The 13,159-nt window shown below is 41.5% G+C and overlaps 1 protein-coding gene and 2 non-coding genes across 3 annotated transcripts; all 3 read right to left on the bottom strand.

Annotated features, from left to right (window-relative positions):
- Positions 1 to 1,370: 1,370 nt before the first annotated feature.
- Positions 1,371 to 12,836, bottom strand: CCT6A (chaperonin containing TCP1 subunit 6A). Its single transcript, XM_032774420.2, has 14 exons — positions 12,661 to 12,836; positions 12,322 to 12,385; positions 10,702 to 10,836; positions 9,805 to 9,978; positions 9,514 to 9,617; positions 7,790 to 7,900; positions 7,073 to 7,232; positions 6,733 to 6,815; positions 6,180 to 6,276; positions 5,448 to 5,595; positions 3,763 to 3,896; positions 2,848 to 2,950; positions 2,137 to 2,209; positions 1,371 to 1,725 (listed from the first exon to the last, which is right to left on the bottom strand). Exons 1-14 carry the CDS (start codon positions 12,795 to 12,797, stop codon positions 1,653 to 1,655), a joined length of 1,596 nt encoding a protein of 531 aa, XP_032630311.1. The 5' UTR covers positions 12,798 to 12,836; the 3' UTR covers positions 1,371 to 1,652.
- On the bottom strand, positions 8,462 to 8,597 carry LOC116821361 (small nucleolar RNA SNORA15). Its single transcript, XR_004372892.1, has one exon. It is a non-coding gene; the product is annotated as a small nucleolar RNA SNORA15 (small nucleolar RNA).
- Positions 10,176 to 10,307, bottom strand: LOC116821362 (small nucleolar RNA SNORA22). Its single transcript, XR_004372893.1, has one exon. It is a non-coding gene; the product is annotated as a small nucleolar RNA SNORA22 (small nucleolar RNA).
- Positions 12,837 to 13,159: the final 323 nt, after the last annotated feature.

Raw genomic sequence — 13,159 nt, 5'->3', positions numbered from 1 at the left:
GCAACTTTAAAGGGAAAAAGCACTGGTGACTCTACCTGCCCCAGTCCAGAAGAGATAAAGTGTTTCAACTTGCAGGTAAAAGTCTTTATGGAGTAATATCTTGAACCTACTCTTACTGAAATATATTTTCTGCAGATGAAGTTTTGCAGTTTTAGAGCCTCTCTGAGAGCTCTTACACACACAAGGATTACAACAGGTTTGCTTTCTAACTCAACTCTCCAAAGACTGATTCTTCAGGTAGTGATATATGACTGGTGTTATATCATTTCAGGACTTTGCTTTTACTCTGTATTCCTTGTTCATGTATGCTCCATGTTTTGGGACATTTGGATGTGTAAACACCAATGCCCATATTCAGAAAAAAACAGATGTAATAGTAAAAAAAAAAAAAAAAAAGCAGAACAGAGAAATCAGTAAGCATGGCTACAGTTGGGAGAAGTTAAACATTTCTTGATCACCATTACAACCAAAAGGCATGCAAGACTGAAGTTAGAAGTTTTCTAATGTGGAAAACAGAAAAGGCAAGCAACTGAAGAATCTACATTACCAGTGGTAGAGTCCAGTGATATCAGGAAACCAGAACCCAGCTAGTTGTTCACATACTTGAAGTTTTGATGGAATTGTAGCTGGGTCTGATTCAAAGTTTGACTATTGTCAAACAGTTCCTGTCCATCCCTTCTCCTGAAGTCCTCAAGCTGCTGCTAAAGCAGCTTATATCATCTGAGTTATCAGATGGTGCCAATAAAAATCAAAACAATACTCTAGGAACTTGCAGCAAGTTTGTGGACTATTTTAAATCTCACTGAATTGTAGATCACCATTATACATTGCTCATTAAAATCAGAAGGAAGAATTATGCCTATAAACATGCACTGCTTTCCAGGTATAGATCTCGTATTACTTTACAAATGAAGGTGTTCGTTTACCCCCCTACCCCCACACTTTGAAGATAGGGAAACTGATGCATAGGTGACATAATTGCCATAAATCAGCACCATAGCTAGGAAAAGAATCCAGGTCTGACTCCCATCCAGTCCAGTGTCCCACACATTAAAACATACTGCCTCCCAGACAACTCAAGGTATTCTTCACAACCCCTGTGGAAACTCTCCCCCCCCCCGGAAATCTTTCAACCTATAAAAAGAGTTTGGTGCAATCCAATCTGCATGAGTACATGACCCACAGAAAGTCATCTCTGCCTGGGCTACTCTAGCAATATCCAGAAAGGTGGCCTACAGATGAGTGAATTCTGAGAAAGTGACAGTTCCTCCCAGTAGACAATTAATTACATAACTACATTGACTTGTCCCAGAACATTAGCTATCCCAACCAAAACAGATGTTAAGTAACTGACACCATTACAAGATAAGCACAGAGCAGAACTGTTTATTGGGTAAAAAGACTGCAAGTTGTACATTTCAGTGCAATTAAGAAAAAAATAAAATAAATAACTGATTTTAGAACCTAATATTTGAATAGGTGCTAATGTTTGAGAGTGGCCATGTTTACTCCAAAGACAGCTACTTCTGTTACTGTGAAAATCCACTGGAAGCTGGAGAAAATAATGCCATTAGCTCGATTTTTTTTGGATGTTACTTCGTAGGGGCATCTCCCTACTCAAGGCTACCATGACAGTCGTGGGCAGATTCAATTCAACCTTTGAGAGACGACATTCCAGCTCGCATAATTTCATCAACCAAAAGAATGTTGCTAGCGATCACTGTGCTAGAAAGATCAAAACATTGATGGTCAAAACTTCTGCACTATTCTACAGTTCATCCAAACAAGAGTACCAAATGCATACTAGTCCCCACCTTATACACACCCACTCTTGTATATTATGGTTCTACATTCATTAACTTGTTTAAAAACTCATGTACCAGCTGAAGTGTCATTCTGTAAGTTCTTAAAAACCAATCTGGGGCTTATTTAAGAAGTTTTATTTCTCTATAGAGGACAGAGGTGAAAGAGATAAAGACTAGTCATTTTTATATAACTATTGTACTCGCATATTTTTATTTCTACACTGTACATTTAGGTATTTCTGTAAAGATTAACCCATCCCATAGCAATCCATTAAATTTGACCATTAGCAATGGAAGCCTATTCTAGTTTAAAATTACAAAAAAAATTTACCACGAATGAAGTAGTTGTTTTTTGACATTATAATTATCCCAAATTCCAGCTGCTGCCGCCACCATTGGTTCACCTGGGAATGCAAAATAAATCCCCTTGTAGGCAATTGATACATTTTAGCATTTTATTAATATAGTTCCTACTGTCTGTAACAAGATTTTGAAATCACAATATTAACATACCTGCCCCCATAACATAAGAACTGGTCTATCTAGTTCAGTATCCTGTCTTCTGACAGTGGCCAATGCCCCAGAGGGAATGAACAGAACAGGTACTCATCAAGTGATCCATCCTTTGTCACCCATTCCCAACTTCTGGCAAAATGCTGCTGCTACCAAGAGGCAAACCAAAGTATCTTCTCTTCTACGTCATACTAAACACTGGCCTTCACATTTGTGTGCCCATATGTGTTACAATGGAAAAATACATTTTGTAAATGAGTCTCTCTGAGCCTCCGAACGGGGAATAGTGACTCACCAAGTCAGTTAATTCTCTTGCATAAAGCTATGTTGAAGTTAAGTATTAATCATCATGAGTGAAGTATTCTTCTAGCAATCTAATCAACTAAAGAAGCTGCTCATTGAAAAACTGCCAGGTCTTACAACAAAAGTCCACCAATCCTGAAACATCTTTGGAAGCTAAAGCATGAAGGACTTGCTGTACATAAATTTAACCCCAATTGTCTGATGAACTTATTTTAAAGTTTCTTACCAGTGTTCAGATCAACTCCAATAAGTTGTCCAGATTCTGCATATTCGGCAAGAACTTTCACTAGTGTTTCCTGGGGGTCATAGCCAGAGTTCTGAGCAAGAACCTGGGGGGTGGGGGGAGGAGGAGAAGAGAGTGGGAGGAAAGCACGTTTTATGTATTAAACTTAAAGCCATGAAACAATCTACAGACAATGCATCATTAACTGTTAGTCTTACCATAGCTCCAAACACATCCCCCTGCCCCAGCTGGCATAACTCATCCAAAAATGAGGAAGGATATACATCGGGGCGGGCAAACTTTTTAGGGCCACATTGGGTTTCCTCAATGGTATGGAGAGCCAGTCAGGGTAGGCTGGGCCTCCCCATCCAGCCCGGGTTGCCGCACCTGCCCCATCCAGCCTCCCCTGAACTCCTGTCCCTGACTGCCCACATAAAAGGCCCCTTCCCCCCTACTTCCTGACTGCCCCCATTCAACCTCCCTGTACCCCAGCCCTCTAACCAACCCCCCAACTTTCTGCCCCCTTACCACACTGCCTGGAGCACCAGTGGCTGGCGGCGCTACAGCTGTGCCGCCCAGAGCACCAGGACAGGCCACTGCACAGCACAGAGCACTGGGTCAGGTCGCAGCTGTACTGCCTGGCAAGAGCTTGCAGGCCTGCCACCCAGAGCACTGCGCCAGTGGCGTGGTGAGCTGAGGGGGAGGGGGAACAGCAGCTCAGGGGCCAGGCATGGTCCACGGGCTATAGTTGCCCCACCTCTGATATACATCCTTGTCTTCAGTTCAAGACATTTATTACTTATGTCTATCCTCTGGCAAAAGGCTCTTCAGCTAAGTGGACTACGGCTAAAATATGTACAATTTTCTATACGTTGTAACTGCTCAAACTATTAGTTTAAACCAGGAGTAATTTTATACCTTGGGAATTATGAGCAGAGCATCAGCAAAGGCTTGAACTCCAAACTGGGCTCTTCCTTTTACATTTGGCTTATGTTTCACCAGAGCATCAGCTATTGCCACTTCTAATGCACCAGCTCCTGCAACTACACATCCTGTAAGAGAGGAAACAGGCTAGTGTACACCCATATCAAACAATTAGACTACATAATTTAATCTAGTGGTCATGAAGCTACCACAGAGGCAAAGTCGTCAGTTAAGATTTACTGACTGTAGTGAAGAGCACCAAGCTTTTATTGGGTGGAAAGAAAGCTAGGAAGTTAAAACTAAAGCCTGTATGTTTCTACCATATTCACTCAAACATGCCAAGACATGGTGGTAATAATTTCTAGTAAAAGTCTTACAGACTGGCCAGCAATCAAAAGTATTGACAGCAGTTATGTTTTAGGCCAACTGTAGACTAATATTCTACACAAAGCCAAGATTATTAGTATTACATGAAGTAAAGCACAAAGTCTACATATAGTAAAAGGTTTTTACATCAATAGTTTGCAATTCTCATGTGTCATTTTTAGATTAAAAAGTGGTTCTTCTAGATGTTTTTTCCTTCCCTTTGAAATGGAGATTGGACTAGAAGAGAAGTACCAATTCTGCAATTTTTTTGGAATAAAACTCAAGTTTTTTTAACACCATACATCTAATTCAAGACATTTTAAATAGACTTCTGAAAAACAAGTTACTGGTTCATTATTTCCACTGATAAGAAATGCTATTCTAATGACACTTCCCAGCAGGAACACCAGACTGACAATGCAGCGTAATAAACTTTTACATGACTGGAGAACAAGCCTTTCCCAGCCCTCCTCTATGCTTTCAGTGGCATGTAGGGTACATATAGCTATGCACAGCAGTGAAAACAGCTATACCTGGGGGAGGAAAGAAGAGCAGCAGCTGGGAGCTGCCAAAGTGTCTCTTTGCACCAGAAAATGCCTGCCAGAGCTTTTCCCCACTGCTGAAGCCTTTCACTGTTGCAGGGAAGTAGTGGGACACTACACAGACAAACACAGTGTAGACATGGGAGGCACTGCGTGTAGAGACCCATGTAGAGCATATGATCTAGGGTTCTGGCATGTCTTTACTCAGCCAAGCAATGCTTCACTGTCTACACTGCTCTTTATACTTGTGCAAGCTGAGTGTGCAGTCTTTGTACTCTATATGCTGCTGCAAATGTAGACATACATGTCCATAGCTGCAAGGTGTATTTTTTTTTATTCTCCCCGCTTCCACAAGCATTGACTTTAAATTAGATCTAAAAAGTTTTAATAATTTTCCCTGTAACGATTAGAGCATCTTGTAGTAACGGAGTTTTCCAGCAACTTTATCTGCAGCACTTAACTTACTGTTAACATTTAATAATACTTCTTCCCTTTCTTTGAGGAAGGCAAGATGAGGCTTTTAATTGTCACCTAACACATAACTGAAGTTACAATAACTGACCAAACGTGCGTGTCCATCTTTCCTAAAAACGCACTTTAAAAACACCAAGGCACTGGGAACACCAAGAAGTGTGCTTTAGTAGTTTATAATGACACTGTGCTAACAAAAAGCTAACAATTTATCCATAGAAAAATACAGGCACACAGCTGTTCATTGGCAGGTATGTTTTGCATATTTCAAGATGTAATAAAAAACACCAGGAGACTTACCATCCTCAATAGCGTTTTTGACAGCACGTAGCCCATCTCTTACTGCATCCTTGATTTGCGTGAGTGTATGTTTATTTGGCCCCCTGATCAACAGGGTAACAGAGCGAGGGTTGTCACATTTCTCAATGAAGGTAAACTTCTCTTCACCCTATGTGCCAATAAGCAGGAAGTTTCTAATATCACATTTTTGCATTAAGAAAAACTCCCACATAAAGCGCTAAATGGAAAAATATTTAACAATGGTGCATCCGAGTATTTTAAGACTGAAGTCAACAAGAGTTTATTCAGATAATTTTGTACTGGACCTTTCAGGAAGGGAGGAGAGATAGAAGGGGAGATGTTTGTCTCCTCACCCTCTGAAGCTGAGAAGGAATATGAACAATTACATTTCAGCCTTAAATAGAGAAAAAGTTTATTCTGTGTTGTCTTTGGTTCAATTTTATTCTTGACCCCCAACACAGTCTAGTTGCAGTACCAACATCTAGGCAAAATGTTTACACATGACAAGAAGAAACAAGAGGCAGTCCCACTGACTTTTTATGAGACTTCCATTACTGCTTTCAAACTTCTAAATGAATTCTCGTGGGAGCCTAAATGTAGGCAAAGACCTCCATATGTTCAGAAGTAGCAGAATCAACAAAGCCTGAACTGAAAAAAAGATTGCTGCAGACCAGACAGGAGCCAGTGGAATAGCAAATTTAGCCTTGGTTACAAACTCAAGGCCTTACGCACCAGTACATACTCGTAGACAAGACCAGCATGCCCCAAACAGTCAGCACTGAGGTCATCCACAGAATTCATAGCCATACCACCACAAGCAAGAGTCAATCTGAAAAAAGATGTACATAAAACACTTGGTTACGTTTTTTTAAAATAAATACAAGTGAAAATAAGCTAGGGAATCTTAGTTGCCCAAACAGTCCTAAGTGAAGATGTTTTTCACATCATGCCATAAATTATAACATATAGGCTGGTCTCATTATTTGAGACTTTATCTCAAGATATTAAGAATTGTTTATTCAGGTGATTATTTCCTAGTGTTTGAACTGAAAACAATTCAAGCCTCTTCTACACTACTCTGAGTTGAAAGCTTACTGCAAGTTTTAGTCTCATGTCAGGATTCTCCATGACTTATACTGAACTGACCATTTTTATTCCTGTAGGAAGTGTATGTTCTTGAACTAAAAGGATATTTTACTTCAGTTTTGAAAGAAAAACATGTAATAAACTAAGAATGGATTGTGAAAGTTAACACAAAATCTCTATTCCTTCCTCAAGAACTGACCTCTCCATGTTCCTCCTTTTTGCTCTCCGCAAAGCTACTATTCCTTCTTTTGCAAGTGCATCCAAGGAAAATGGGTCAATTCCCTATAACCAAAGAGAAGTACATATTAGGAAAAACTAAAAATAGATTCAGTCCAGCGCTAAATGCCAAATTCTACATTCAGTTCATACTGAAGTAAGTGGAAGCTATACACATGTATCTGAAAACATGCTGCTGACCAAGACTGACTAAGGCTTGTCTGAAGAAACCTATACAGTTAACAGAAAAAGCATAAGGCTTGCCAAGAATACCAACATTTTAGGTAATTTTTTCAGTTACCTTGTATTCTCATTTATCTCACCTTTTGATTGATCACAATAAATCCTTTACTTGAATCACCACAGACCCTTTTTTTCAAATCTATGATTTTGTTCACTCTGTCTTCAATGAATTTTCTTTCAGCTTTTACTAACTTCTCTCTTTCTTCTGCACTCTTATAAAAGAATCCTGAGCTCACCTCTCTGACAGAAAAAGAAATTGTTCAACGTTACTACTAGTGCTCTATAATGGTAAAATAGCAGAATATTAAAATCAGAAGAGGACTTAAAGTGTTGCAGTTAAGACATCAATAGCTAAAATTATAATACAGAACTACAAAATTTACAGTCCTCTGGAATACATGTAAAAGGAAAAGAATTCCTTCCAATGCAGAGGCACAGCAGAGTCATACCAAGGGAACTATGAAGTATATTTGGGTGTTCACTGTGCAATGCAAGACGTGTTGGAGGCATAGTAGAGACTTCCTGTCATTCAATTAGCCAACAGGAGGGACTATTGTGCTAATGTGCTCACCCCAATAGCCAATTCATTGCTCCACTACTTTGGTGTGAAACATTTGACTTCATTTCCTCCTTTTACACAAAACTAGGCTAGTTCTAATTTTGTTGTTAAATAAAGGGATATTCTAAAATTGATTATTCTTAATACTCTTAAAAGGTTTGACACACATATGCAAATATTAATTCACATTACCAGAGTCAGGTATATTTCTTCCCTTGTTTCACTGGTGACTACTTACGTTTTTTCATATTCTAGTGATACATTGCACGTAAGGACGTAAGCATCTTCCACTCTTTTCTTCATGTCAGGATGACGAGCACCATGGTCCAAAACAAGTCCTCTAATCAGCCTGTAAAAAGTCAGTAAGATTACCTATAAAAAAAAATCTTTTATACACTGTTGGCCCACAACTATACCAGGTCGCCACTCCTGCATTGGCCAGTATTAAGGGTTCTTTGCTTCTGCTCAGGCTGTTGTAGGTCTGGATCCCGGTATCCCGGCCTGTGGGTCTGATCCACTTCCTCCCGACGCCAGAGCAACACCTTGGCGGGGAGGCCTGACTCTGCGCCAGCCCGGCCTTCGCACCAGCCCCTCGGCCGGCTGCCACGGGGAGCTCTCCCCGGCTCGCGGAGCGCAGGCAGCGGGAGGCAGCGGCCAGCCTGGGAGCCAGCCGAGCTTGCAGCATGCTCGCCCCGTGCCGTGCCACCACCCTCAGAGCAGCAAGAGCTCCGCGCGGGGCTCGCCGGGCTGCAGGCTCCGGCTGAGCGGGGAGAGTGGTGCCCGCTCCCTGTGGGCTGGGGCGTCTCAGGGTAGGAAACTTCTGTTTCCCTGAAACGTAGTCATAAAACTAATATCATGGTTGCTTAAACATAAATTACTTATCACACTGTCCTATTAAGAATTTATTGGATCATGTATCCTACTTGTATGGACATGCTAACTTTACACAAAGCATACCATTAGGAAAAAGCAAAAAGGAAATATACTCTAGCATAGTGTCTGACTGCACTGGCTACTGAAGAAGCCAACGCAGAATTCATCCATGCCACTGAAGTTAAACATGACAAAAAAAGTTTAGGTATTCCAAAAAATTTTGAAGCATTATGACTCTCTTAACATGCAATTCCGAGAAGATATTATATATCTTCACTTAAGAGGACACTTAAGACATACTAGAAGCCACCCAGTGTTGCCAATATTTTAGAGTCACAAAAGGCGGAGATAACAAGGAGTCCAGTGGCACCTTAAAGACTAACCGATTTATTTGGGCATAAGCTTTTGTGGGTAAAAAAAACAAAAAACTAAACAAAACACACTTCTTCAGATGCAAAAAAGGTGGAGAGTTGGATTCCTACTCACCTTGCATTTTTGATTAGCTACCTAAAACTTCCACTTCATCTATACTGGAAGTGAACTTGCATTCCAAAAAGAGATGGAATAGTTAAAAAGGAGTAAGACGCTTCATGGTTTTCACACTGACAACTGTTTTAAAACAATCTTTGAAAGTTAAAGTTTATACACAGCAGATGTACCTAATGTACATTTTATACTTTAAATGAATGTGTAGAGATAATGGTGTTCAGAAAAGTATCAGAAGAATACAGTCATGGTCCAGCATAGAGGGACATCGTTTAGTCTCACTTGTGTCCAGTCCCTCCTGGCCTGTTAGAAGACGATTAGCATAACAGAAACTGAAAAATAGTTTTTTTCTGTAATTTACTTTGTAATTCTGACAATACTTTGCTATTAATCAGTTTTGTAGTTTTCCCCTGCAGAGTCAGTTTCCGCTTTTCAAAAGAAAGAAGGGTTAAGAAAAATGCAATTGTAAACTGACAAAAATTGGCAAAGGGACTCAGAGGCGGCACACTATCTAAAGCTACCTTCAACTGTTTTAAAGCAATTAAGTGTCAACCTATGATTAACGGATACAGAATGCGTTACCAATATTTTATAGCTACCTACGCTGTTTCAGTTTCTGATTTGTGCTTCATCTCCATAATCTCAACCATGTAGAGGTCGATAGGCTCATCTGGTTTTCTGATGGCCAAAACAGCATCTACTACAGCCTGGAATAGAAGAGAGCGCCTCCATAAAAACAATGCATTCCTCAAAAAAGCAACCCAGCCAGTAATCCCCCAACTTTTGTACATTCTCACCCCTCCCCCAAATAGTTACAGAACAAGTTGAACACCTGGAGTTCCTGACACAACGGGACAGTTAAGGTAAGATGACAGACAACATAAGCACACTTGCCTCCGTTAAGATATCAGCAAGTTCTGCATGAACTTTAGTACGCAGGGACGTTCTTGCAACATCCACAAGTGTCTCCCTGTCCATCTCCTTGGTTACTTTGACTTTCTCCAAAACTTCAAGTGCTTTTTCCTTTGCGGCTTCAAATCCTTCGGTGACTATTCTAGGGTGCAAGCCCTAATTTTTAAAATAAGTTAAGTAACAGAATGATGAGTGGATGTTTTTTCACACCTGAAAAACTCCTATTTACTAGTTTTACTTGAAAAGTTAAGATTTGAAGTGTTATTTCCAAACTTCGGATGCCATAAACATCCATGACTTTGGTGCTTTAAGACTGAAGCAAATTAGAATTTGCATGCTACAGAGAGGAAAAAAAATGTACTGTCCTTCTGAATACATGTAAAAGGAAAGGCACTCCTTCTAATGCAGAGGAAAAGAACAGATTACTCTAGCACAGAGTTCTAGCCAAGGGAACTACAAAGCACACTTGGGTGTTCACTGTGCAACATGAATTAATAAGGTATCAACTTAAGTCTCCCGGCACATATACTGCCAGCAATGATGCCTTACTCTAGAAAGGTGCCTCTTGATGTCATAAGATTAGAAGACAAGAGCTTTAAACCCAATTAGAAATAAGTAAAAAACAAATGGTAGATATAACCTGCATCCATCATAGGTGGTTTCAACCTGTAATAATACAACCCTGGCTAGTTTAATATCTGTTTCAGTTTTTACCCAATGTATTCACACAATAAAAAGTGTTTCAAATAAGATCATTCCGAAAAAGCTGTAACACCTTAAGTTTCTTTTATGACCATGAAACGTTAACTGCAATGATGCTGAACAGCCTCAAAGGAAAATGTGAACATTTTCTTATGAAACTAAAAAATTCATACGCACCTCGGAAATATAGAGGTCTGCCTGCTTCAGCAGCTCTCCAATGATCAAAACATTTGAAGTCGTACCATCTCCAGTGATGTCATCCTGTGCTGTTGCTACTTTTGCTATCAAGGAGGCTGTTGGGTGTTGTATTTGCTAAACAAAAAACAAAACAAAACAAAACAAAAAGACACTGAACAATAAATCTTGTTGCATTCTTATGGGAATAACCATCTGAAACCAAGTATCAGAGGGGTAGACGTGTTAGTCTGGATCTATAAAGCAGCAAAGAGTTCTGTAGCACCTTATAGACTAATAGACGTATGAGAGCATGAACTTTCGTGGGTCAATACCCACTTCGTTGGATGCATCTGATGAAATGGGTATTCACCCACGAAAGCTCATGCTCCAATACGTCTATTAGTCTATAAGGTGCCACAGGACTTGTTCCTGCTTCATCTGAAACCAATTTAACAATTATATCTGGCCAGTACTTACTTTTCATAACCAATAGTGTATCTGAATGATTTTATCAGTTTAAAGCAGCACCATCGAATGAGAGAGTCACATTTAAAGAACAAGCTATAGTGGTCACAGGCTTTGCATAACTCTTGTTTTGACCAAAAAAGTAATGAAAATAAAGAACCAAAGCATGGCACTGGTTTCTTCAAACATTAAGAAGTCTTTATCAGCCAAGTTATCCTAAAAGGACCACGTATACATGCCTGCCAGCGACTCAGGGAAGGAAAAAAAAAAAAAAAAAAAAAAGGATATTTTAAGAAGGAACACAGAAAAGTTAATCTTAATGGAGTAGACCAAGCATATAAAGCACAGAGTAGACAGCATTTAAAAGTATGATGTAAAATACAGCACAATTAAAGATTGATGTAATATTTCATTTAGCTAGCATGTGGCAGGGAAACTACAATAGGTATGGATCTGTGTGTAGTGGAAACTGACACATGGACCTAGGGAGACCAGATGTCTTGATTTTATAGGGGCAGTCCTGATATTTGGGGCTTTTTTTTTTAAATATGGGCTCCTATTACCTCTCACCCCATCCTGATTTTTCACACTTATTATCTGGTCACCCTATGTGGACCACACACGCCATACAGCTTAGTACGTTTTTTTTTAAATCATCCTATCTGTACCTTGAGGACTAGTCCTGCTTTGAGCATGGGGCTGGACTAGATGACTTCGAGGTCCCTTCCAACCCTAATATTCTATGATTCTTTCTCCATTTAACCTCAATTCTGCATGTACATCTACCCGGAGCCCTACTGTTTGCAACAGAAATGCAGGCCTTTCCCTGATCAGATACAAGACTGGGACTTTAGAGACACAGAAGTGTTAGGTGAACCAAAATAATTTTTGGGTAGACAGCAGCATATTTAAGAGTAACAGGCAGGATAATGAATAAAAGATCTAACCCTTTCTGATATCAGAGATAGAACAACTTGGTAAACTACAAACCAATGAGCAACAGGTACATTTTTGCTATGGACTTAACAGCTTTCCTTTCTGGTTGCTAACCCACGAGACTTAGGTAGCATCTGCCTTCAGCCACTGCGCGAGAAGCCCCCTTCTCCACCACTGCACAGAGCTCCCGCCCGCGCCGGGGGAAAGGGGCGCACTCACCATTTCGTGAAGCAGCACGTTGCCATCTTTGGTAAGCTTGATCTCTCCAGCGCCAGACACCAGCCTGCGAGAGGGACAATGCAGAACGTCAGCGGCTGCGCGGCCACGCTCCCCAGGGGCCTGCGCGTTACCCAACCCCAGCGCGTGGCTTCCTAGGCGCCCGCATGGGCCGCCGGGGCTTTGTCTCCAACGCTCGGGACTCCTCGGGCCGCCGGCGGAGAACCCGCCAGTCCCCGCGGGGAGCGGCTCGCGAGGGCGCCCGTTCCCCTCCCCACCGGGCCTCATCGCTACACCCGCCTCAGCCACGCGGCCTCGCCCCCCGGCCGCCCGCGGTCTCACATCTTCATGGTGCCCTTGGGGCCCAGGTTGGTCCGCAGCACGTCCTGCAGTCCCCGGGCCGCGCTGATGTTCACGGCCAGCGCCGCCTGGGCGCGGGCCACCTCGGCCTTCGGGTTGAGCGCCTTCACCGCCGCCATCTCCACAGCGAGGCCGGGACCAGAGACGAAACCGCCCCCCGGCCCTTCTAGAACACTCGCCGCGCCATCCCCGCCCGCCCGCATCCCATTGGCGAGGCGGAGCCGGCTGCAGTACCATTGGGCAGCTCCCTTGTCGTTCGTTCCCCGGGCCCGCCCCCTGCCTAGGTTCTCGCGGCCGTTTGAAGCCGTTAATATGCAAATCATCTTAATCACGTGCGCATATTTTTAGGAATACGCAAGATCTTATTAATATGTAAAATCTTACTACTGTACAACCATGCCTGGTCATGTACGATTGCGACTCTCATTATATGAATTACTTCATTAATATGCACAAATTCACAGCTTTAGCTATTTTTATG

The sequence above is a fragment of the Chelonoidis abingdonii genome, chromosome 20 (assembly GCF_003597395.2).
Source record: "Chelonoidis abingdonii isolate Lonesome George chromosome 20, CheloAbing_2.0, whole genome shotgun sequence".
NCBI lineage: Eukaryota > Metazoa > Chordata > Testudines > Testudinidae > Chelonoidis > Chelonoidis abingdonii.
The sequence above is the reverse complement of the archived record's forward strand: the minus strand, read 5'-3'. Positions and strand labels throughout refer to the sequence as shown.

What these genes read in the sequence shown, in the direction of transcription:
- CCT6A (XM_032774420.2), bottom strand. Translation starts at nt 12,797, where the DNA reads ATGGCGGCGGTGAAGGCGCTCAACCCGAAGGCCGAGGTGGCCCGCGCC. An exon ending in TTGTCTACGAGTATGTACTG is followed by an intron (nt 5,596 to 6,179) that starts GTGCGTAAGGCC and finishes ATTGGCACATAG; the next exon opens with GGTGAAGAGAAGTTTACCTT. An exon ending in CTCTGCTCATAATTCCCAAG is followed by an intron (nt 2,951 to 3,762) that starts GTATAAAATTAC and finishes CCCACCCCCCAG; the next exon opens with GTTCTTGCTCAGAACTCTGG.